The 25,197-nt window shown below is 48.6% G+C and overlaps 1 protein-coding gene across 1 annotated transcript in view; it reads left to right on the forward strand.

Moving 5' to 3' along the window:
• Nucleotides 1-4,522: 4,522 nt before the first annotated feature.
• Nucleotides 4,523-25,197, forward strand: part of FAM169B (Protein) — a 77,840-nt gene continuing 57,165 nt past the window's right edge. The window contains exons 1-5 of the mRNA XM_005907391.2: nt 4,523-4,543; nt 4,743-4,897; nt 5,677-5,750; nt 7,768-7,901; nt 11,116-11,215. Of these exons, the coding sequence (XP_005907453.2) occupies nt 4,523-4,543; nt 4,743-4,897; nt 5,677-5,750; nt 7,768-7,901; nt 11,116-11,215 (484 nt within the window). The remainder of the gene's footprint in view (nt 4,544-4,742; nt 4,898-5,676; nt 5,751-7,767; nt 7,902-11,115; nt 11,216-25,197) is intronic.

Below are 25,197 nucleotides of genomic sequence, written 5' to 3' on the forward strand. Positions count from 1 at the left end.
AGTGTGTTTCCATATCTGAAAAATGGGTTTAATTTTTTGTTCTTTCTTAACTTCAAGGAGCTGATGTAAATTTCAAACAAATGAGGAAGTGCTCTAGCCCTTTTATTAACTGGAAAAAAACTATTCAAGTATAAGGTATAAAAGGGTACATTTTAGTGTAAGAATACACCACTTTTTTTTCTTTTAATGCTTTCTTTCCCAACCAGTACTTGAGAAAATTGTTTATCCACAGAAGGTGGAATATTAACTTTCTTTTATATGTCTTCTGTTTAAAATTGAGCTAGTACTCACCTGGATGCAGATATTTCTGTTCAGCAGGTACCTCTTCATCTACTTTTCAGTTTTGCACAGAAAAGACCAATGCCTTTATAAAAATGTAGCTTTCTCCAGAAATAGAGACAGATGCAGGGAACAAACATGTGGATATGTTGGGATTGACATGTCTATACTACTATGTATAAAGTGGATAACTAATGAGAACTGACTGTATAGTACAGGGAACTCCACTCAATACTCTGTAGTGACATAAATGGGAAGGAAATCCCAAAGAGAGGGGATACATATAGCTGATTAACTTTGCTGGACAGCAGAAACTAACACAACATTGTAAAGCAATTATACTCCAATTTTAAAAATGTAGCTTTCTCAACAGATTCGCAAATATTGGGACGTAACTGCGCCTTCGCTAAGTGGCTCACTGTCTAGGTTTAAGGTCATTTCTCTCTTCTCCATTCATTCTCCATGTGTAGCAGTCTGGGTGATAAGGCTGAGTATTTAAAAAAAGAGGCTCCAGCTTAATCTACAACTGTGTCATGGAGACTGAGGATTATTTTACTTTCAGTTCTCCTTGTTGCTTTGCACAGGGCTGAACATGACAGATAGAGACCCAGCTTTTGTTTTCTTTAGAAATATTATTGTTAGCAGTGTAATAGATGGACATATAGGGATGTGTGACTTCTGGATGAAAGTTTATAAAGTCGTCTAACAGTCACAGTTTTTCGGTGGGTTCTGAGAAATGTTATTCTGTGACTACTGGGTAAAAGCATGCTGGTGATGAGTTATTTTTTTCCTCTCGTTGTGTGCTGTGTGGTTTAGGGCTCTGCTTCCATGCTGGACAGCTGTCCCCTCCCCCACCACATTTTCCCACCAGCTCAGGACTGCCACGTGTTGTGGTGGTGTTACTGACACTGGAGTTTGGTATTTTTACAAGTTCCTGGTCAATTAAATTCAGGATACAAAGAATCAGGCTTTCCATGTTTTCCTGAGTATGTGCCAAAGCCCTCTTCCTTCCTGGTAAAGGTTAGACAAATAGGGCACCATAATGCTGACCACGTTGGGTGGAAGGGCTCAAGTTCAGGGGCAAGGCGGGCCTGAGCTTCCTGCAGCTATATCAGGTGAGGCCCCCCCTTCTGTTACCATTTGTGAGACATTCGAGATGCTATTTCCTCCTGTCTGCCCCCGTAGGGCTCCACATTTGTCCCCCAAAGTGACACCTCTTTGAATGCAAAGGGAACAGTCTGTTTCAGACCCATCGCATCTCCTTTTGAATGATTCAGAGGGAAAAATAGTTTTATCTTTGTATCATTCGCCTAAGAATAAGATGCACCAATGCTCAGATTATGAGACCTTCATATTAAAAGCAATTAGGATTACATAAATCTTTGTGTGGGTGGCACACAAAGACATCTGCATATTTTACCATCTTAGATTTGGGTGGGACAAGTGATTTATTCTCAGCCAAGGCAGTGACAAGTTGCAAGTTGGCCAATACTGAATCTGTGATAACAGAGCAACAGGCTCCCTGTCAATTCCCGGCGATGAAACCTACCCTGCTACCTACCACCTGCAGACCTTTCTCAGCATTGCCTCTGTTCCCTGACAACTTTGCTCATCTGCTCAGAAATTCTAACATATTCTACATTCTGTCTTCCAACTTTTTTTTTTTTTTCAATTCTTTGCTAAGAATATTCTGGCAATCAGCTGCTTTTCAAAAACCAACAAAAATATCCAAGTGTGTCTTTGCTTCACCTTCTGTTCTCGCCTCCTCCAAGTGGAGGATTGCTCTGCTGACACCAAGCTCCCCTTGCCTGTGGTCCTTGGGCTGCAGACATTGGCACGTTTGCTCTCTAAGAGTGATGGGTTGTCTGGCCCTGACATCATGTCATCTCACTTTTCTTTAAGGTGTCATTTGTCATCTGTTAGTGTTCTGGAGCGGGGGTCCCTAGTGAAGTAAGTTTGGGAGATAAACGCTGGATTAAGAAAATCCCATTGCTGCAAGGTTTCTAAATGTCCTGATTGCTGATAGGTGCATAGAACCTCCAGCAGTGAGCTCTGAGCATCACAGCAGGTCCCCTTTTCCCAACTTGCTGGTCTCAGAAACCTCCTTCCACAGCCTATCTTGTGAAGCTAGTGTTCCAGAGAATATATGTGTGAAAACACTGGCAGGATACAAGGGAAGTTGGGAACCTTGGATTCTTTGATATTAAATAAACCCCAGACACTCCCTCACGTAACTGTGGGTATTTCTCACTGTGTGCAGTGGCCCTCTTTAAAAATTAAATGTAATCAAACTTCAAGTTAAAAGTAGTTCTCAGTTTTGAGGTGTGCTGTGGAGGGTCAAGATGAAGTTTGCATTTGTGAATACCGAACTTTCTTAAAGCAGACAGCTTGAAAGTGCATTTTTGAGGTGCATGCCTCACTGGGAATCAGGGACCCTGCCGAATTCCTGCTGCTGAATTCTAAGCCATGCAGGTGGCATTTGGAAAGCTTTTCCTTTAGGCACTACCCTGCCGAACACCTGGGTGCAGAGACTTCTTGTCAGATGCCCTCTCTCTGGTTGGCATGGAGGAGCTGAGCTCTCTGCCCAGCTCAGAGGAAGGCACTTAACGTCCCTCAGCAGATTTCTCCTGTAATAAGGTTTCCTTCTTCTAATAATTTCCTTTTAGAAGCAAACTACTTTGGATGAAAACAACCAGCCTGATGATGTGAAAAAGGAAAGAAAGAAAGAAAAATTCTGTGCAAGTGATATCTGCTCTTAGCCAGTTGTTAAAAACAAAAGTAGCAGACTCTAATTTTGCATCCTTAAAATTGTTTTCACATATAATCATGAGCAAGAATTGTTCTTTCTGTAGTTCAAGAATGACAAGTCCCAGCCAGTTTTTTTCCAGTGACATACGCCACGCGGTTACTGACGGGGGGCTCTCAGTAAAGTCAGATTTCTTCAAGAGTGGGGTTAGCAGAATTTAGAATCTCCTTATTAATGTTTCTCTTAATTGTAGACCCATAACGAGAAAAGTTGCACTTTGCTAAAATGGAATAATTTGCCTAATCTTTGGCGTGAGGTGGTGTTTGGAGAGAATATCCTGCAAGTGATACTGAATCGGTAGTTAGGGGCAGAGCGTTGATCCTTTTCAAAGTCTTCATTAGTTGGCTTTGGTGTTTACATTGAGAGGACCAAGAAATGCTAGAAAAGCTCTGAATGCTAGGACTGGTGGCGTGGCTGACGGATCAGCAGTGGGTGACGGGCAGTGGCTCGGAAGAGTGTGGCAGGCCCCTTACCAGCCCTGGAAGCTCAAGCTTTGGTATGAAGATTCTGAATGACTTTGGCATTTTCCCTGGAAGAATGCTTTAAGACAGACCTTTGCTTTTGTTTTTCGGGTGACCAGAGCCAACATGTGCTTAGAGTGAATTCTTACATGCGGGGTTGGTTTGGGGATTTCAATTTCTTTACGGTCTGCACTGAATTATCATTTCAACTGTGTGCCTTTTTTCATGAAAGCATTTTACATTGCATTGAAAAGATTACATTCTTTTGGCTTTGGAAAAATATTTCCTGTTGGGTTCAAACCATTAAAGCCTCTTAGCCTTTTGCTTCTGGAAGCCCCTGCCTGGGTCTGCCTTCCCTCAGCAGCTGGGCGGCCAGCCGGGCTGCCTGAGCGCATGCGGAAAGCGCTCAGACTTGTTTACTCCCTGCGGCCTCCTGCCCGCTGGGAGCGCCCTGCTCGGGGAGGCTGGGCGGGGGGCTTCCTTCCTCCCTGTGTGAGGGGGGCTCACCAGCCCGTGTTTGTGTGTGCCTGTGTGTATGGTTGTGCGTGCCTATGTGTTTGTGTGTGCCTGTGTGAGTGATTGGGTGTGCCTGTGTGTGTGGGTGTGCCTGTGTGTGTGCTTATGTGTGTCTGTGTGTGTGTGCCTGTGTTTGTTCCTGTGTGTGGGCCTATGTGTGTGTGCTTGTCTGTGTGTAGCTCCTGGGTTGGGGAGGCCCCCTCCCCTCTCCTACCTTAAGCAGCTCCGGGTTTTGCTCCCACCCAGTTTTCCAGAAAGCTCACCCAAGCATTTTCCATGTAAGAGGAAATCTGCCCAAACTTTTCAGATGGGGCCTTCTCCCCGGAGAGAAGAGAAGGAATTAAAGCCCCAAAGGCTGCAGGATCACAGCTCCCCACTGTCCCTGGCTGGCTCAGGGTGCTTCTTCCTTCTCGAGGTGCAGGGGTCTGGCCCAGCTTAGAGTTCTGAAGGGGAACCTAGCATGGCGGCCACGTTGCTGTGGGTATTGAGATGTTTGGATATTCCTTTTTTGGACGGTTAGTGTTTTCCTAGAGGCAGGCCCCATGCAGCCCCATGCTCACGCCATCTGGCTGATTGACTTTGCTGGGTTTCTGTGGAGAAGACCCCCCAGGGGCCTGCCCCTGGGCTGCAAAGCAGTAGCGCCCTGAGGCACCAGGGTGCCCACTGGGTTTTTTGAGGAGCTCTCCCAAGTCCGGCAGCACACCCGGCCGGGGGATGATTTCATGCTGCTCAAGGAGCAAAAGATGTTCACTGCATTTCTCCTGACCACATGCGACCAGAGCCAATGCCAGGCAAGCTGTGACAGCCTCGGGGGCAACCCAGTAGAGGGTCTCAGGTGAGGTACCTCTTCCTGAGCCTCTCCGGAAAAACTGGGCAATTACACTGTGCTCCCAGTCCCCTGTCGCCAAGGGTCTCAGCTTGCATGCGTGTGTGTGTGTGTGTGTGTGTGTGTGTATGGACCGGCAGGGTCAGGGGGCATCTGTAAGGCTCTTCTGGCAGCCCTCAACCTCACTAGAGTGGACCGAAGACCTGTGTCTGACACACACCTCTCCCAAGACGCGGGCTGGCCCCAGAGAGGACAGGCCAAGTGGGATTTCCACTTGCTCCTCCAGACGGTGTTCCTGGGGGCGTCTGGAGAAAGGCAGCGGATTGAAACTGCATTCGTGGGAGAACCACGCGGCCTGAGTCGGGTGCCCGGGGCTGAAGCAGCCCACTTGCCTGTGCATTTTCCTTCATTTATCGGGATGTGCGTGGAATCATTTTTCATACCTGTGGGAAGCCACGGGATCAACTGGATGAATAGCAGTCTGAACAGAGAGCTCAGCTAAACAACCACCCATGTTTCTGAAGTGCGTGGGATGAAAAAGGCTTCGGTAGGGAGAGGCCCGTACTGGGGGTTAGGCAGGGCTGGGAGAAAAGAGAACCACCGCTCCAAGGTTCTGCAGGGGTCTTTGGGTCCCCTGTTGACAGCCGTGAAAAGCTGTGAAATTTCGGGTGTGCACAGCCCTGCAGGGCGGGGTGGGGCAGCCAGGGCCCCTTAGGTCCTGTCCTAGGCCCAGCTGGACTCACACACAGACTCAGGGGCTCTCAGAGCCCTTGCTTCTGGGGCTCCAGGAGCGCCCCAGGAGTGCTGGAGCTTGAGATGGGCCTTCAGGATGGCAAGGCGGGGAGGGGGCCCGCCAAGGCCTGTGAGGCTGGCAGAGGAGGCTGTCTGGATGGTGTCACAAGTCATCAGATTGTTTTACACACTCTGAGATCAGACACGCCTTCCTGTCCTGGTGTTGCTGCTGACTAGCCAGCTGGTCGCCTCTGCAGGCCTCAGTTTTCTCAGCCATAAATGGGAGTTAGGCTGGACTCAGTGAAATCGAAGGCAGGGAGGACTGAGCAGCCTGCTGTCACCTGGCACCAGGGATGGGCTGCAGTGTTTTTATTGGGGCAGATGGAAGAAGGATGGGCGGAGGGGAGAGGTGAGGCCAGAGGTTATCATTACAAGATGCTGACGCCTTGAACTGATGGCATCAGGACAATTGGAGAGAGGTGCTGCAGGCTGAGACTTTGGTGGCAGATTTGAAGGGGTCCCCCAGTAAGGAGCCATCCAACATGGCTTGGATCTGTCAGCTTTGAGCTGCAATGTCCAGAGTGCCCAGCAAGGAGTGGGAGTGGGGGTGTGTATTGGTTCTGCCTGGCCGCCGTGTCTGAGCGGTTGCTAGGGGCTTCCTGGCCCATCATAGTAAGAAGGAACCTGGGCCTCCTTGAATGTGTGTGTGTGTGTAGAGAGAAAACATGCACACACACACACACAAATGCACACACACACCCCAGTGTGTGCCTTCCATAGAAGGATATCTCCACTGCCTAGAGGCACAACCTTGTTTAGAAGGAGACCCCCAGCTTCATCGCTGCTTGGTTCATCGTCACTGAATGGACTGTTAATTCTTCACCTGTTTGACACATTTGCATCAGTGTATTTATAGTTGTAATTTTGGGGGTATGTGTTTCACACTCAAATACTTAAAATTGATAGTGGGAGAGTGTTTTTACTTATCTTTTCAACACTGTGTGTGTGCCAGTGACGTTTTCACTGAGAAGAGTCAGGGGCAGGGCTGAGGCCTGGTCCAGCCCTGCTCTTGAGAGCCTCTGTTTTCTACGAGCACTCCCCCCAGTCAATGGCCATATAAGTCATCAGAGGCAAACTTGGTGAATTGGAGACATGAAACTTTTTGCTGCTGAGAGCAGTCTCTGTTCCCTGAAAAGTGGCTGGCAGAAGGAATGGAGATTCTGAGAGAGAGTGGGAAGCTGGTATTTCAGTGGGTGTTTATGTGCAGGCTTACCTCTCTTGAGGAGGCAGAGGAGCGGGAAGGAGAAAGAGGAGGAGAAGACAGCTACTCTGACACCCTTCCCACCACGGGAGGCCCAGAGGTGCGTCAGAGGAGGGGGACCGCAGGAGGGCAGGGCTACAGAGCCTCCCCACCCCAGGGGTGTGCCCGTCAGAGGTGAGCTAGCATCTCAAGGGAAAACCAACTGCTGGTTCTGAGCTGAACTGTATGCGCCCAGAGTGTATGATTATTCAAGGATATAGTTTTCCTGTAAAAGAGATAAGAAAGAGATGCTGAGTAGAGACAGGAGATAACTTACGAATTAATCTGCAATAGTCTTTGTACGGCCATATAGGTTTGCACATGTAGTTTCTTAGTTCATACTAACTAGTACATTTAAACTCTTACAGTTGAGCAGCTCAGTTTAAGGAGAACTGGCAAACCAACTTCAAAGCAAATGTAAGCTGGCAAAATAATTACTCAGGCTGGATTTTGTCCAAGTTATCAAGGTTCTCACCCGCTGGGGTCCACTCTCAGGGTACATGTGGCCAGGCTGACCCTACTGGGAAATACTCGGGAAACCATTTTATAATTTGAGGATATAAAGAAAGTTTCTGCAGTGGTCCAAGAGGGTTCGCATTGAACCTCATGTCTTCTGGGGGTGAGTGCCAACCCCAACATCAGGGCTATCTTCTATTTTCTTTTGATTCTTGCTGCTATAGTGCTTTTTCCTTTTACACTTAAAAAAAAATAGATGAATGTAATTTTTAGAGCAAATTTCAATTGGCTGCTTTTTTTCTTTTTCATATTCAAGAAGTAAGTGACCTTTATCTCAATGAAAGAGTGGAGCTCATGTCATTTTTTTTTTTTTGCCTTCTTTATCCCCCAGCAGGCATTTACCCTGTGGATATTTTGGAAGACGACCCTGCTGGGCATCAGGAAGCGACTCTGGCTTACTATGCCATGCTTGAGGAAGGAGCGCGGCCCTCACCAGAGGTTTTCTCTCTTCCCACTGGGGAACAGGTATGTGTGATCTTCTCATTGGTGGAGAGTTCTGTATAATCTAACTTATTAGAAAGGAGAATGTTAGTGAAAGAGTATTGCAGATTAAAAAAAAAAAAATCCTTCTGGAGTGAATACTAGAATGATTCCACTCTGAGAAGCAAAAGGAATCCTGGATTGAGATTTTAGAGTCAGGAGGGTAAGTCCAGATCTACAAGGCAGTCAACATGACAATCTGCTGTGAATCCCATGTCTACCACTTAAGAGCTGTGTGACCTTGAGCAAGTGACTTTACCTCTCTGGTCTTGCTGTTCTTATCTCAGAATTTGGGACAATAACAGTGCTTACCTCATACTGTTGTTCTGAGGATTAAATGAGATGCTGTGTGTATTGTCTGGCTGGCCTCAGTTTTTCCATTTGTAAATGAGGGGATTGACTGACCTCTAGTCTGTAAGGTTTGATTAAGTCCTAAAAGTTTGTGATTTGGAATGAAGTTGTACCAATTATGATTTTTAGCACTGATAAAATTATGCTTTGAATATGGACTGGAAGAAATTAGAAATGAAAACTTCGGATGGTGGGATTATGGGTGAAATTTAATAATTGTGCTATTTTTAAGACCTTTCCCCCCCTAAGTAAGTAAAAAGAATATGTGAATCTTGGACTGTACCTAAATTGGTTACCTGCTTTTCAGATTTGAGGCTGGTTTGTTGAAAGAGGCAAGATTTTCTTGTTTTATACAAATATAAGTTCACTCATACCAGGAGTTGCTGCTGTCTGGCAGGCAAAGTTAGTTGAGGAAGACAGGGTTTTATTTTGCTATACTGAAGTTGTTCGAGAGTTAATTAAAACAATGGCTGTACAGTTTATCTAGTGTGGCTTTCTTGAGATTTCGGAGATGCTTGTTTGTAATCAACTCCTGGAAGTATCCAGCTCCCAAGGGTGATTCCTTATTCTAGATCTGCAGAGGGAGGTGGCTGTACGCACACGCTTTCAGCGCCGCCTAGCGACAGGTGTGCCGGAAAGCAAACAGGCGCTCAGTCAAGGCTAGGGGCTCACTCTTGGGGGGCTTACTCTTGGGGAGCGGGGGGCTGGTGGGCTGAGGACTGCTGGACAGAGTATGGCATGCTGGGTAATCTGAGAAGTGTGGTGAAATGCAGGAGTTAGCCCTGAAGCACTTTAGGATGCACTTCTGCTCATTAGCGTTTATTTCCTGCTTATTTATGGGTTACAACATTACTTACACAACAAAACAAACTCTAATATGTAGTATGCTCACAAAGTGAATCATTTTAGTGTTACTATTAGCAAAAATCATAATAAAATAAGATCGTTACTAGAATTGTTTTAATGTGATAGAAGTGCTGAAATGTCTTTCCACCAATTTGCGTCTCCTCCTTCTAAAAAAAAAAAAGAAGAGTCCTGAAAATAATCATTTGGTTTCCTACCATTTTAGGAATTAATTAACAAAGGGTAGCTATTTCCTACTGCTTTAGCAGGTTTTGAAATAGTCTGATTTGTGATGATTATGGATATCCTCTTTGCTTTTAGCAAATTTAACTTTTTATTCCCAGAGAAATTTTTTCAAGCAAAACAAGAAAAGACAAGATAAGGATGTACCATACTGCATCACACTGGTCCTGCCCAGAACCTTTTCTTTTCATAATTAGCTCTGTTTTCAGTCTTGAAATTGTCTTATCATATTTAAAATACAATCATACTTATTGATTTCTCCTGGTTATAGAACAGTGTATGCTCTGTGTATACTATTTGGGAACTACAGCCAAGAACAAAGAGAATAAAATCACCCATGTTAACTGCTGTGGACACTTTGGAGTGTTTCTGTTGGGTTTTATTTCTGGGCATGCCTTTTTAACATGCAGATCACACTGGGAATACAATATTGTCTATAATAAGCATCTTTCCATGTCGATACGATGCTTTGTACATACTGTTTCTAATGGCCTTATAACGGCTGTCCGCTGGGTGAGTCTGAGGGGCCAACTCAGGGACTCTCTGTTCAGGTGACTTGAGCACGAGCAGACGCCAAAATGATGATGGGCCTCAGGCTTTAAGAAGCAGTCCTCTGAAACCTTGGAGGTCTGCTGTAAACCTTTACAGGCAGCCTGCCTGCCTCACTCAGCCCACACATCCTTTTCTCATCCTCTTCCACTCTCCTCGGTTTTCAAAACAGACTTTGCCGTGGAATGCGTTGTCCTTTTGCTCAGGGAGCTGAGGCCTGTGGGTTTGATGGCCGAGACAGGACTTGGCACCTGGGCACTTGAGAGAAGGCAGCCCAGTGTCAGAGACCCTGCTTGGAGTCCCTCAGGGTCATGAGCAAACGCGTGCTGGGCGCTGAGGGTCTTCACCCCCTGGGCACCTCAGAGCCAGAGGAGGGCCTGGGTTCCCAGAGAGGGTGTGGGCTTCTCAAGGATGCTTGCAGGGGCCTGAGCCGGGGCAGCAGGCAGCCTGGCACTGCGGGTGGGCACAGGCTTGTCTTCCCTGGTGGCTCAGCTGGTAAAGGATCCGCCCACAATGCGGAAGACCGGGCTTCAGTCCCTGGGTTGGGAAGATCCCCTGGAGGAGGTTATGGCAACCCATTCCAGTATTCTTGGGCTTCCTTTGTGGCTCAGCTGATAAAGAATCCGCCTGCAGTGTGGGAGACCTGGGTTCGATCCCTGGGTTGGGAAGATCCCCTGAAGGAGAGAAAGGCTACCCTCTCCAGTATTCTGGTCTGGAGAATCCAATGGACTGTCTAGTCCATTGGGTTGCAAAGAGTCAGACACGACTGAGTGACCTTCGCGTCAGTTCCCAGGCTTGTCCAGGCTGTTTGCACAGAGTGGCCACAGGAGGATCCCTGAGGTCAGCCTGGCAGGTGTGGCCTCATGTGGCCGCCGGCATTCAAAGGTGGAGCCCCAGGAGGGATTTGGGTGGGAAGCCTGCTGGGGCCAGAAGGGGATGGAAGGAGAGGCCGTGAGGACTGAGGAGACAGCCAGGTGAGGGAGGGGATGAGTGGGGCTGCTGGGGGAGACAGAGGAAGGGCCCTTGTCAGGCTGCGCTTGCATTTAGCTCCGAGAGCCTGAGGTTCCACATTTGTGCTGCCTCCGTCCTGGCAGAGGACCCTCTGTGCCACAGTGTTCTTTCAAAGAGCGGTGTGCTAGCTTAACTGTTCAGCAGTTTCTTGTGCCCTTACTGTGATGACAGAACCAAGCGGTGATTTTGTTATTTTTTTCAGGTTAAACTTGAAGCTTCGTCTGTTTGCTTTTGCACCGTGCACCGTGATGAACCTCAACACAAAATCTTGGTCTTGGTTAATCCCCAGGACACAAAGACAGGTTAGTAGGTATTAATGTATTTAATACATGAGAATTCTGATTTGTTTGCAATGAATGGAATCAAATACCTCAGAAGTGATGGTTCTACTCTTTGGCTGGACTTAGAATGTCAAGGTGGAAGTGATTTATTTTCACCTTTTAGAGATCCATGAGGGTGTTATGCAATGGCAACCCACTCCAGTACTCTTGCCTGGAAAATCCCATGGACGGAGGAGCCTGGTAGGCTGCAGTCCATGGGGTTGCTAAGAGTTGGGCACGACTGAGCGACTTCACTTTCACTTTTCACTTTCATGCATTGGAGAAGGAAATGGCAACCCATTCCAGTATTCTTACCTGGAGAATCCCAGGGACAGAGGAGCCTAGTGGGCTGCTATCTATGGGGTCGCACAGCGTCAGACACGACTGAAGTGACTTAGCAGCAGCAGCAGTAGAGGGTGTTATGGGTTTCTGTTTATTGATACACGTATTGATTTTTGTATTAAAGACACCAGACACTTTCTGGCCCAGGGTGACGGTATTCAGAGCTGCTTCTGAGTGTCACACTTGCCATTCTTATTATTAATAACAGCATTGCCTGCACAGCCTGGAGTGTCACCACAGCCCTGTGAAGTGCAGGGACTGTTGTTTTTTTTTAATTTTCTTTCTTCTTATTTTGATTGTGCTGGGTCTTTGTTGCTAGGTCTTTGTGGGCTTTTCTCTAGTTGCAGCGAGCAGGGGCTACTATCTTGTTTCGATGGCTCCTCTTGTGGCCGAGCACGGATTCTGGGGTGTGCAGACTTCTGCAGCTGGGACTCCTGAGCTCTAGAGGAGGCTCACAGGCTCAGTAGGTGTGGTGCACGGGCTTAGTTGCTTCGCAGCACGTGGGATCTTCCTGGACCAGGGATCAAACCCACATCTCCTGCATTGGCAGGTGGATTCTTTATCACTCAACCACCAGGGAAGCCCAGGGACCATTCTTATCCCTGCCAGACTGGATGAGGAAACATCTGATGGTCAGCTGGTGCAGGGTACGGGATTTTTGCAAGGTGATGATCTGGTGGGGTTTTGTTTCTGGTGGTGAAATTTATGTAATCAGTAGCACATTTATTCTTCCTCTGCATCATGAAGCACCTGTTTGTGACCGATTTCAGCTTCTTGGGTGAGTGCTCTGAGCTCGCGTGGATGGCCGTTCGAAGCTGCATGGGGCGGGGTCTGGGGCCGCTGGTGGTGAGCACTGTGAGGTGGGAGAAGGTTCCAGCCCATCAGTCTGCCTGGAGCCCAGGCCACCAGCAAGCTGGAAGCAAAGTTCCTCATCTCTGGCCTCAGGGGAGCCCGAATATAAGGTCAATCCTATTTAGAAATTTACTCCTCTATTATACTTTAATGTGTTTTTACAGATTTCCTGCAGATACCATATATTGCTTGCGTAATAAGAAATTTAAAAAAACAAACCAACCCTTAGTGAGTTACCCCTCCTCAAGGACGTGGTGTCTGCTGAAAGTCTGGGGTTAGGGATCTTCAACTACACTTTGCAAAGGGGCCTCCTTCAACTCGCCAGCTCCCCTGGGGATGACCTTTTGCCTTTCACCCTGTGTGTGCATCTGAGGTCTGTAGTCAGAGGATGCCCTGTTTCACAGGTGTCATAAAGCCCAGAGTGACATCCTGGACCGCAGAACGTTATTCAGCACACATCTATCGTGAGTGCTTCTCTCATGACTCATCCTGAGACACAAGTGTGCTTAGTTAGCTGTCTTGGAGTTTTGGGCATGTTGGTGAAGCCTCCCCCTTGCTTCAGGGCTAGGGTTGGCTGAACTGTGTGTGAGAGCTTTCTGGTCAAGGTTTAGCACACTTCCTATTCCTGTTTGGCCAAGTCCTTGTTGAACAAGGGGGCTGGGATAACCCCAGGACTCTGACTTTGCCTTGAATGCACCAGGTTAGTGAAAGTAACAGGAGGTGCCCACAGATTGTCAAAACACTCTGAAAATATCATTTGCCAGTTTTAAGAGGATGTCCAAATATCAGCAGCCCTCTCCTCTGCCTTTTTCTGGCATTTAACAATATTCTGGTTAAAGGTCTTTAACTGCATTTGCATAATGTAAAAACATATGACTGACTCATAAATCTGTTTCCTATTTCCATTGTACTTAATTTTTCGGTTGTTTTCGAGAATGTATTATAATAAATATTCATAAGCTCCAAGAAATCTCACTCTGGACCTTTCTTTATGTTTCATAGAGCTTTAAATAAAGTTTCCAAATGTTTTCCTGCTGCTGGGCTCTGTAATGGTTGCTAAAGTTTTGCATGATTTCCAAAGAGCGCTCAGGTGTTATGCACACCTTGTGCTCTTTCCTCTGGTATTTAGAAGCGGGCATCATACGTAAATGCCCCTCTGTGGCTTGAGACATGTGGACTCCCAAGCAGCCAGTGGTACCATAGAGCCTCTTGCCACTTGCCACACATGCCGCTTCAGCCATGTGCTTAGCTGTGACCTTCGAGAAGGCTGGCCCTTGTTCCTCTGTAATTTTCCAGTGACATTCATGGAGGTCTGTGTGTTTGTGTGTGTGGGTGGTTGCCTGTGTGCCTGCTAAGTTGCTTCAGTCATGTCTGACTCTTCGTGACCCTTTGGACTGTAGCCCGCCAGGCTCCTCTGTCCATGGGATTCTCCAGACAAGAATACTGGAGTGGGTTGCTGTTTCCTCCTCCAGGGAATCTTCCCAACCCAGGGATGGAACTCGAGTCTTCTGCATTGGCGAGTGGGAAGCCACCACCACCACCTGGGAAGCCTGTTTGTGTGGTTGCTGCTGCTAAGTCACTTCAGTCGTGTCCGATTCTGTGCGACCCCATAGACGGCAGCCCACCAGGCTCCTCCGTCCATGGGATTCCCCAGGCAAGAACACTGGAGTGGGTTGCCATTTCCCACTCCAATGCATGAAAGTGAAAAGTGAAAGTGAAGTTGCTCAGTCATGTCTGACTCTCAGTGACCCCATGGACTGCAGCCCACCAGGCTCCTCTGCCCATGGGATTTTCCAGGCAAGAGCACTGGAGTGAGGTGCCATTGCCTTCTCCGGTTTGTGTGGTTAGATGGAAGCTAAAGGGATCAGAGCTGTTTGATGAGACTGTGTATGAGTTAATTGTCACAGTAACTTCTGGTAACCCTGTGAGCAAATGAAAGACATCCCGGAGTTGTGAATTCCCTGGTGGCAAGCACTTAATGTTCATGGCAGAATACTGTGAAGATGTGAGTATAAGCAGGCCTTGGAGACCTTGTGGAGGTTCCAGACCACTGCAGTAAAATGAATATTGCAATAAAACGAGTCCACAGATTCTTTGGTTTCCTAGTGCATAGAAAAGTTATGTTTATACTATTGTCTATTAAGTGTACAGTAGCATTGTGTCTAAAAAATGTACACATCTTAATTAAAAATACTTTATTGCTAAAAAAAGCTGTCTATCATCTGAGCCTTCAGCAAGTCATAGTAATCTTTTTTGTAATAAGTAACATCAAAAATCACTGATCACAGATCATCATAACAAATGTAATGATAAGAATTTAAAATGACATCACAAATGTAATGAAAGAATTTAAAATATTGTGAGAATGACCAAAATGTGACATAAAGACATCAAGTGAGCAATTACCATTGGGAAAACGACAGTGGCCGAAGGTTGTCACAAACCTTTGATTTGTTGTAAAAAAAATACAATAAAGTGAAGCAGAGTAAAGTGCAGTGCAGTGGAACGAGGTCTGCCGGTAACGCAGCCTTCCAGCTTTCTCCTGTAAGAAGCTGGGGATGTGCTTTCCGTGAAGGTGGTCTGAGAGGCGCATGCCCTCATCCCATCTGTCTGGCGGCTCCCTGCTGTGCTCACGCTCGACTGTTTCTCTAATCAGTTTCTGTCCCCGAGGGGACACAGCCAACGGCTGCCAGAAGCCTCCCTCCCTGAGCTGCTTCTGCACCTGCCCCAGGACCCTAGCTTTCATTTATTTCCCCTGTTTCACTACTCCTCTTACTTTTAAATTATTAACTGATCTCAAGTGTTTACAAAGATTAAAAAAAATAACTCCTCTAGTCAAAAAGTTGTCTTTTCTTACCTCTCATATCGAATCAAAATTGTTCATCCTAGCATTCCAGATTCCCTCAGCTGATGGCCTTTTGCTCCTCTCATATCTTCCCGGGACCTGTAGAGAATGAGATGAACGTGCACTTTGGTATCGGACTCAACAGACTTGGCGTCCTGGCTCTGCCAACTGACTGGGTGACCCAGATAAATGGTTTGGCCTCTTTGAGCCTCAGTTGAGTCATTTGCAAAATGGGGATACCTTAGCTACTTCAAAGAGTAGCTGTGAGGATGAAATGATCTGTGGCAGAAAATCTGACGCTTTGGACTATCCAGGGCAGAGAGCGAGTGTGGGATTAGAAATATTCTTCCATCATGGAGCATCTTTGCATGTTCTTCTCTGTCTTTGAGTGTTGCACTGTAGAGGCACAGGGTTGTAGAATGGGAGGCCTTCCCATCAACTGCTGGCCAGACTTCGGCAGTTGAATTACCTCCTTGGCAGATTCTGCTTGCAAACCTTATGGAGGGGAAGGCGACCCTGCACTAAGGCCATCTAGTTTGTTTTGGAACCACTCTCAATGGTAAGACCATTGTTCTTTTTGCTAATCCCAAACTGCCTCATTGGATGAATATCATGCAGTCTGTCCCCAAGCAGCCAGAGATAAAGGACGGGCCAGGGAGGCTGCACCTCTACACCACACGGAGGAAAGGAAACAGGCGGCGATTCTCATCCTTGGGAGCGCAGGGGGCCCCGGCGCTGCAGTGGGGGCTGCTGGGAAGCAGACGGGACTGGGGCTGTCTTAATGGAAGGATGATGTTCCCGCTCAATTACAGCCCATTCTCTTTGGTGCTGCTCAAGCCGCAGCTGAAACAAACTGGTGCTTATCTGTGGAGAGCAACAGGGGGATGAGAGGGCTTGAAACCATTTGAACAAGGCTCGAGGAAACTAGGGCTGTTAAGCTTTAGAGAAGGGAGGCAGGGGTCCAGAAGCTCACAGTCGAAAGGGCGTGTAGATTGTTAGGCCCAGTGCTTTCTGAGATGATTTAAGTGGTACTGCTGAATTTCAGAAGGAGAAAAAGGATGATCTTTTGAATTTTATTTCCGTCTTAAACATATCAAGGAAAGAGTTTCTGTTTCCTATTAACATGGCTGTAACACTTAGAACACTTGTTTATCAAGAAAAGGGTTTCTGTTTCCTATTAACATGGCTGTAACACTTAGAACACTTGTTAATCTCCTTCAAAAAAAGAAGGGAAATAGGTCTCCCAGCAGAGTACCCATAGATAGAATTTAAAGATTGGTCATTGTAAGATTTATTTTTATCATCATAGCACACGATGCCTCTTTTATGGTAGGGCTAAGATGATGGTACAGAGGAGCCTGACGGACTACAGTCTATAGAGTTGCGAAGAGTCAGACGCAACTGAGCGACTGAGCACACAGAAGATGGACTAGAGATAGGCCAGAATCACGAAGGTGTGGTCCGGGGCTCTGGCTTCTAGTCTGGGGCTTCCGTGTCCTGGGAGAGCCTGCTCTGCTCTGGGGACAGCTCCATTAGGATGTTCTCCTTAAGGAGCCCACACCAATGTGTTCGATGTCTCCTCATGGGCCTGCCGGGGCCATCCAGGCAGGTGGCACGGCCATCCCACACAGCAGGTCTTCCCAGGCTTGCGGCAGCCGCCATGTCTCCCACGTCTCCCTTTAAGACGGCCACGCTCATGCTGCTGCTCCTTTGATGTGGATCTTCTGCCCTTTATGAGTGGGTGGCCTGGGTTAAGCTATTTAGCACCTCCGGGCTTCGGTTTCCTGTCTTCCTGCTCAGGGGGGTGGCCTGTGGCCCAGCAGCCAGGTGTCCGCTGGGGAACTTGTTAGAAATGCAGGAGCTTGTGCCCCCCCAGCCCAGCCCTGCTGAGTCAGCATCAGTCCTGTACCAAGATTCCCAGGAGCCATCTGGGAAACTGGTGCCAGAGAACTGGGAGGAGAGGGGTAGCTAGTGAGACCGTGCCTCACTTTTCTTGGACATTCTGTTTCCACAAAATTAGCCTCCGTTTATCTCGGCGTTTTAGCAGAACCAGCCCAAAACTGACACCTCCAGCTGACAGCTCGTTACCGGGCATAACCAGCCCCTGGGATTTTAATGCAAACTTGTTGTCAAGACGTGGCTTTATCCCCCAGTGTTTGTGTAGTAGTTTTGAATCCACAGGAAGGACTATTTTTATTTCTTTATATATGTATGTATACATACACACAGAGTTATGGAGCTGTAGTTCACGTATCATACAATTACCCATTTAAAGCATATAGTTCAGTGGTTTTTAGTGTATTCAGAGTTATGCATCTCTCACCACGCTTGATTTTCATTACCCTTAAAAGACACCAACCCCACTTCCCTACCTGCCTCAGCCTTAGGCGATCTCTTCTGTTTCTGCAGATCTGCCTCGTCTGGACATTTCCCTTGAATGGACTCAGGCAGTGTGTGGACTTGCGCTTCTGACTTTTCTTCATTCACAGTGCCTTCAGGGATCGTCCATGTTTTAGCAAGTCTTAGTACTGCATTTACTTTTTATGGCTGAATATTATTTCACTGTGTGGATTTGCCACCTTCTGTTTACCTGTTTACTGACTGATGGACATTCGGGTTTTTCCACCTTTTGACTATTGTGAGTAATGCTGCTGTGAAAATTGTTATCCACGCTTTTGTGGAGATGTATGTGCATATATCTTTTCAAGTTTTTTTTTTTTTCTTTAGATTAATACCCAGATTGGGATTGCTGAATCAAGGGGTAGTTCTGTTTGAAAAAAAATGTAAGGGACCCCCCCCCCATACTGTTTTTCATCATGACTGCACCAATTTACATCTTCATCAACAGTGCATAAAGTTTCCCTTTTCTGCACATCCTCACCAACACTCACGATCTCTTGACTTTTGGATAATAACCATTCTAACAGATGGGAGGTGATACTTCATTATGGTTCTGGTTTGTATTTCCCTGATTATTAGTGATGTTGAGCACTTTTTTGTGTACGTGTTGGCCATCTGTATGTCTTTGGAAAATGTCTGTTCAGATGAAATGTGTTTTGAGATCCAGTTTCCAGGGTGTGGAAGTGGGTGATTTCCCACAGCATCAAGTAGGTCTCCAGACCCCAGCTGGATGTTCTTCTGTTCAACTCAGTCCGGGCACTACCTGGAGAGACCACCAAAGTCTATAGGTTAAGGTTTCGGTCCTACCAGACTCCCCTGCTCCCCACTTTAGGTGCCAGTCTCAAGCCCATGCAGTTCCTTCTGACTGACTGGTTATAAGCCAGAGGTTCGTGTGATTCTATGCCTCCAACATATTCACCAGCCCAGAATCTCTGAACCCAGTCCTTTTGGATTTTTATAGGAGCTTCATTACATAGTCATGATTGATTAAATCACCGACCGTTGGCAATTGATTAAACCTCTAAGCTCTCTCCCCCTGGACATTGGGGAATGGGACCAAAAATTCAAGCTCTCTAATCACATGGTTGGTTCTCCTGGCAACCAGGTCCCATCCTTGTGATCCTTGTCTGTGTTAGTTGCTCAGTTGTGTCTGACTCTTTGTGACCCCATGGACTATAGCCTGCTAGGCTCCTCTGTCCATGGGATTCTCCAGGCAAGAATGCTGAAGTAGGTGGCCATTCCCTTCCCCAGGGGACCTTTCCGACCCAGGGGTCGAGCCTGGGTCTCCTGCACTGCAGGCAGGTTGCTTACCATCTGAGCCACCAGGGAAGCCCAGGTCCCATCCTTGGGTGGGTCAAAAATCATCTCATTGATATAATAAGTGACACCTTCCCTGCTCTTGGGGCTTCCCTGATAGCTCAGTTGGTAAAGAATCCGCCTGTAATGCAGGAGACCCCGGTTCGATTCCTGGGTCAGGAAGATTCGCTGGAGAAGGGATAGGCTACCCACTCCAGTGTTCTGGGGCTTCCCTTGTGGCTCAGCTGGTAAAGAATCTGCCTGCAATGCAGGAGACCTGAGTTTGATCGCTGGGTGGGGAAGATCCCCTGGAGAAGGAAATGGCTACCTACTTCAGTATTCTTGCCTGGAGAATCCCATGGACAGAGGAGCCTGGCGGGCTGCAGTCCGTGGGGTGGCACGAGTCGGACACGTCTTGGTGACTAAACCACCGTGGTCACCTTTCCAGTGAAGAGGCTTCCCTGTGGCCCTTAGCGCCTCTGGCTAAGGTGTGTTTCTGCCTCAGGCTCTCTCCTCTGTCTGGCCAGCCACCCCAGGGAGCTCTCCTGTTTCCTTGAAAGTCTTCCCAGCCTGCCTGAACTTCCTCCCTGCCCGCCTTTTCATACCTTGATCTTACAGGACTGTGCTGGGCCTGGGGACCTTGGCCGTGGGGGGCCTCTTCCACCCTTGACGCTCTTCCTTTTAGCTTTTGCTCTTCCTGATGGAAGCTCTCTGCGGGCTCCTAGGCCACACGGTTACTTTTCCTAGATGATCTCTTCCTGTTTTCCTTGTCAGGAAACTTGTCAGATTTTTTTTCCAGCTCTCCTGACAATATCTGTTTGTTTACTGGCTTTTTTCCTCCTGTATAAAACCTAGTAGTTGATGATTAGAAGGCAGGACAAAGAATGTCCAGAGCCTGATTAAAATTGGGAGTTTATAACTGAGTCGCATGTAAGAGATGCAATGCCACAATGCTACGGAAGTTTCCAGAATAAGGGGACTCTTGAGTATTGCGAGGTGTAGGAGGAGCATGGAGTCCTTGTCAGGGAAGTGCCTGTCTGGCCAACGTAGAAGGTAGGAGGCCTGAGAAGTTCTCCACTGCCTGCTCCCTGGGACTCTTCTCTCCCAGCCTCCGGCTGGCTGGTGGGCATGCAGTGGGCACACAGCCACTCTGCCCTGCAGGGCTGGGCACTCTGGGCCTGAAGCAGCACCCATGGAGGCACTGGGGACCCAGGAGGGAGGCCCCTCTCATCCCAGGCAGCACCCCACCTTGGACTCTGGCCCTGAGTCTCGCTGACCCCTTTCTCTGAATGTTTTGAAGTTCACATTCGTAAAGCCTGGGAGATCCTGGTGGCTCAGACAGTAAAGAATCTGCCTGCAATGTAGGAGACCTGGGTTCGCACCCTGGGTCAGGAAAAATTCCCTGGAGAAGGGAATGGCTGCCCACTCCAGTGTTCTTGCCTGGAGAATTCCATGGACAGGGGAGTCTGGCGGGCTATAGTCCATGGGGTCATAAAGAGTTGGACACAACTGTGCAACTAACAGTTTAACTTTTTTTCACTTTTCCTAAAGCCTTCTCTATGCTTGTGGCCCCTAACTGGTGGGGAGGCTGTGCTGGGAGAGTGGGCAAGATGCCTGGTGATATTATGGAGGCTGGGTAGGGACTGGGGTGGGAGGAAGCGTCCTGCCTTTGGATCTCAGTCCTTCTCGGAATGTCTTAGTCATGATCAGAGAGAAGGTGGAGAGAAGGGAGAACAAGTGTTGGGGGTCCAGGAGTCTGAGGGCACCCAGAGGAGGGGACTGAGGGCTCACCCGATGGAAATGACAGGATTTGGGATGGACTGGAGCAGTCAGGAGGGGAATCCAGGAGACACTTGGGCTCCAGCCTGAATCAGTGATAGTGCCCACTGTGCTGGGTGATCTGGAAGGAAAAGCTTGGGGTGAGGCAACCTGAGCTGTCTGCAGGGTCTGGGGGCTGTCAAATTGGAGGCGGGGTCTGGGCGTGGGCCGGGTCCCAGCTGCACACTGCTCTGCAGCCTTTCTTGGCTCTTTCTTCCTGGAGGGAGCGGGGTGAATTGCAGGGGAGGCAGCACAGCTGAGAAATGGAAAGCAGGGTCCTTGAGGAGAAGGGGAGCGGGCAGGGGAGCGGGGTGGGCAGGCGGGGGGAAGGATGTTTGTGTTTGTTACCACATGCTGGCTTCCGTGATTGGAACATCGGTTCCCCCTAGCTCGCCTCCAGGACATTTTGTGACCAAGCATAACACTCATCCTTCAAATCGCTGCTAATTTATTTACGGTTTTTGGTGATTGCATGTCATGTGCACCCTGAGAAAAACAAGCAGGGAATCAAAAAATGATGATTTTTTCCTGGAAAAGCATGCCCATTCTAGGCCTGCAGTGACAGCAAGAGCCAAGGCAAACATTCAGTTGAAACCAGAGCCGCTGAGGAGCCGCCTTCCTGGTGGCTGTCGTGGGCTAGGCGGGGATTGCGACACGGTGGGCCCAGGGCCAGGCCTTGTCTGGGCTGCGTTTGGGGCAGGTGGGTGGTGGGTCACCAAGGGTGGGAGAGGGGGAAGTGAGGTGTGCCCCGAGAGGCCCAAGGAACTTCTGTAGGAATGGAAGGGTCTTTCTGGGACATTCCTCACCCCTGAGCAGGCCGCACAGATTGTGAGCAGGAGTTGGGGGGGAAGGCCATAAGATGGGAGTGGGGATAAGAAAGGGAAGGTTGTCTCTGACTCTCTGCAACCCCATTGACTGTGGCCCACCAGGCTCCTCTGTCCATGGGATTTCCTGGGCAAGGATATTGGAGTGGGTTGCCATGCCCTTCTGGAGGGGATCTTCCCAACCCAGGGATCGACCCAAGGTCTTCCGCATTGCAGGCAGATTCTTTACTATCTGAGTCACCAGGGAAGTGGGAGTGGGGGAGGAACTGTGAATCTCTGAACTTCAGGGAGAGGGGACCCGGCCAGAGCAGCTCCTGGTTCCCTGGGTGCCTTGAGGGAGACGTCAGGCCTCCCGGTGGGTGGAAGGGATGGGGCCAAACCCAGCTCTGTTTGCAGAGTGAGCCTACGGACATTAGTCGGTGCAGTGATTTTTGTCTTTCTGGCAAAAAGCAGGCTAATATGGTGGGAGTGGAGGAGAGGTATGCGGAGAAGTAATCACAGTTTTCCTGGCTTTGAAGTGTGATGACCCCTGCAGACTCAAGGGTCCAGGGACCACCTGGTGAGCAGCCTCCTTGGTACAGCTTCCTATGATTCCATGGATGATGAATTTTTATGCCTTTATGCTTGCGTTTTGGATAATGTAGAGGTAGGCATCAACTTGAAATGGGTCCCATCCTCCCGCCTTCTACAAAGGGGCATCCCACTTACGTGGGCTTGACAGTTTGGGGGAAAAGAGCCTCAGAAATTCAGCCTCAATTTAAGTACCTGCTCTGCCTGGTGGCTAAGGTGCCTGTGTGGTTGGGCAAGTGTGGGGGGCGTCAGGTAGCCCCCAGGTTGAGCAGGACCTGACTTCACAGAAGCTAAGAGAGCTCGTGCTGGAAATCACAGGAGTTCTGTTTTCCTTGGGCCGTGACGGGTGCAGATTGAAGATCTATTTGCAGTGACAGCACTGGGTTTTGGGAACACATGTTGGCTATTGTTTGGGATTTCCTTCTTTATTCCCTGTTAATTTATGGCACTTACTTGAGCTGGATGTCAGTGTAGGGGAAAAGAGCATCCCACAAACAGAGACATGTCATTCTTACCAAGGGACTGATGGTATTTGGAAAACAGGGAAGCTCCAAGGAAAATATTCTGAGTGTCAAGGATGGAGCCATTGTCTGGGCTGGGAGGTGCTTCTTTGAGTCATCCGAGGGTTTTACCACTACAGCTTGGGCTGTCTGCACTTCTCTCTGCTTCCCAGGCCTGAGAAATGTGCTGTGCTGGCCTGGGTGCAGCCTATGATTTTGAAGATGCCTTTCCTAGACAGACTAGCTCCAGAGTGGGTTTCTTTCTGCCTCCAACGCCCTGCAGTCCATCTGGGCCTCAGCATCCAGGCACCCCCATCTCACTCCATCTTCCTTGAGTTAAAATCTCCACTCATGGAAACCAAGTTGCTGAAGGCAAGAAGCGCCTGAGACCCACAGGGAGGCTGATGCAGATACAAGGCAAACCAGATGTTCCCTTCTGCCTGGCAGAGAGGCGCCCAAGTTCACAGGGTGTGTGGGGAAGTGTTTTCCTTTAAGGAAGACATCTGTATGGAAATGGTAGCCCGAGTAATGTGATGTGACCGTTGCCATGTCAACTCGTGTATTTTTCCCCTCCCCTCAAATTATTGACTGGCCCAGTCCATGTTGCATAGAAGTCATGCAATGCCTTGGAATGTGTTTATGTGCTGTCCTCTGCCAGGACTTTTCAGCATTTTTTTTTCCTACGTGTATTTTGCTTTCGGGAAGATGGCTTGTCACTTTGGTTTAACTGTGCTCTATTTTGGGGGAACTACATATTTCTTAGATTTGTAACAGGGCCGTGGTGGCTTAGATTCTGGAGAAGCAACCGAGGGAGGAGGGTGCGGTCAGCAGGGAGACCCGCCTGAAGCTCCGTCAGCTGTGATTGAAGAAGTGGGAACCAGGGGCCAGTCCGTGAACAACTGGCAATTACTGTGGGGAGGTAAGGGGTATGTGGGCTTCCCAGGTGGCACTAGTGGTAAAAAACCCACCTGCCAATGCAGGAGACATAAGAGGTGAGGATTTGATCCCTGGGTTGGGAAGACCCCCTGGAGGATGGCATGACAGCTCACTCCAGTATTCTTGCCTGAAGAATCCCTTGGACAGAGGAGCCTGGCAGGCTACAGTCCAGGGGGTTGCAAAGAAGTGACATAGCATTCAGGCAGGGGGTGTGTGTGTTTGTCTGTGGGCTTGCATATGCACACACGTGGAAACTTCTCCCTCCCAGGCTCCTGTGATGGCGTGGGGCATGGACCTTCTCTGACTCTGCTCAGCTCGGTTTATGTATCCCGCTGGCCACGCTGACCTCGCTGTCTCACACCTCTCCCACCTCCTCAATGCCTCCTGGTGCAGCACCCACTTCCTTCTGCTCGAGCCCCACCTCCGCTGTCTCTTCTGCCTTAGGGCCAGTTTGGCTCACAGGTGGTCTTCCCTGCCCCCAGGCTTCCCCTTCCCAGCAGCGTGACTGCTGAGCTCAGCCTTGCCTCACTTCTTGGCTGGATCTTCATACCCTCCATCGTCTTCCCTGGCTCCAGCCTTAACCCGCCCCCAAATCCAGTGTGATCTTCTCAAGCAATGTTTTTGTTCTTCTTAATCTCAAAAGGGCTAATTCTTCCCACCTGGGCCCAACCTACATGTTCTCTTCGTAAACCACTACTCTGATCATATCTATCATTGATTGGACTCCTCCAGAGACTTATTACAAAGCCTCTTACCTCTTACCTCAGCCTGGTCCCCAGGCACCTCAGCGTCGGAACCTAGTCTGGCTCATGCCTGTTCTTGGAACTCTGCCCCACTCCTTCCAGACAGCTTGCTATGGTCCGAATGTCTGTGTCACCCACCAAATTTATATGCTGAAATCCTAAACCAGGTGATAGGGTTGGGATGTGGGGCGTTTGGAATGTGCTTACGTCTTGAGGGTGGGGCTCTTTCAAATGGAATTAGCTCCCTTATCAAAGAGACCCCAGAGGCCTCCCTTTCCCCTTCTGCCACGTAAGGACACAGTGAGAAGTTGGCTGTCTGTGGTCCGGAAGGCTCTCATCGGAACCTGACCATGATCTCAGACTTCCAGCCTCCACAAGTGTGAGAAGTAAACTTGTATTGTCATATATGGTGTTCTGTCACAGCTGCATGAATGGATGAAGGCACGGCCCTTGAGTGGTTGCCTGATGCTGCTCACATCTGGGGTGCTGGTCATGGCCTGGTGGTCTGTCTTGCTCCTGCTGAGCAATGTCTTCTGTCCTGGGTCCCTGGTGTCAAGTGTCTGCTGAATAAATGAATAAATCACCTCCTTCCCATCTCAAAGTGCTGAACGAGGTTCAGTCTGTTAAGGTCTTTCCTGTTGGCCTCTCCGTGCTCATCAGTGTTTTGCCTGGCCACCTCCTCACCTCTCCTCTCATCTCTGCCTTCCCTACTCTGCCAGCCTTCTCAGGGCCTGGTCCTGACTCTGTCATCCATCTGTCTGTCTATTCTGCCCCTGGAGTATAGTGGTTAGAGCAGGTGCTCTAACACCTGTGAGACCCAGTTCATGTCCACTCCCAA

Source organism: Bos mutus, chromosome 21 (genome assembly GCF_027580195.1).
Source record: "Bos mutus isolate GX-2022 chromosome 21, NWIPB_WYAK_1.1, whole genome shotgun sequence".
Classification (NCBI taxonomy): domain Eukaryota; kingdom Metazoa; phylum Chordata; class Mammalia; order Artiodactyla; family Bovidae; genus Bos; species Bos mutus.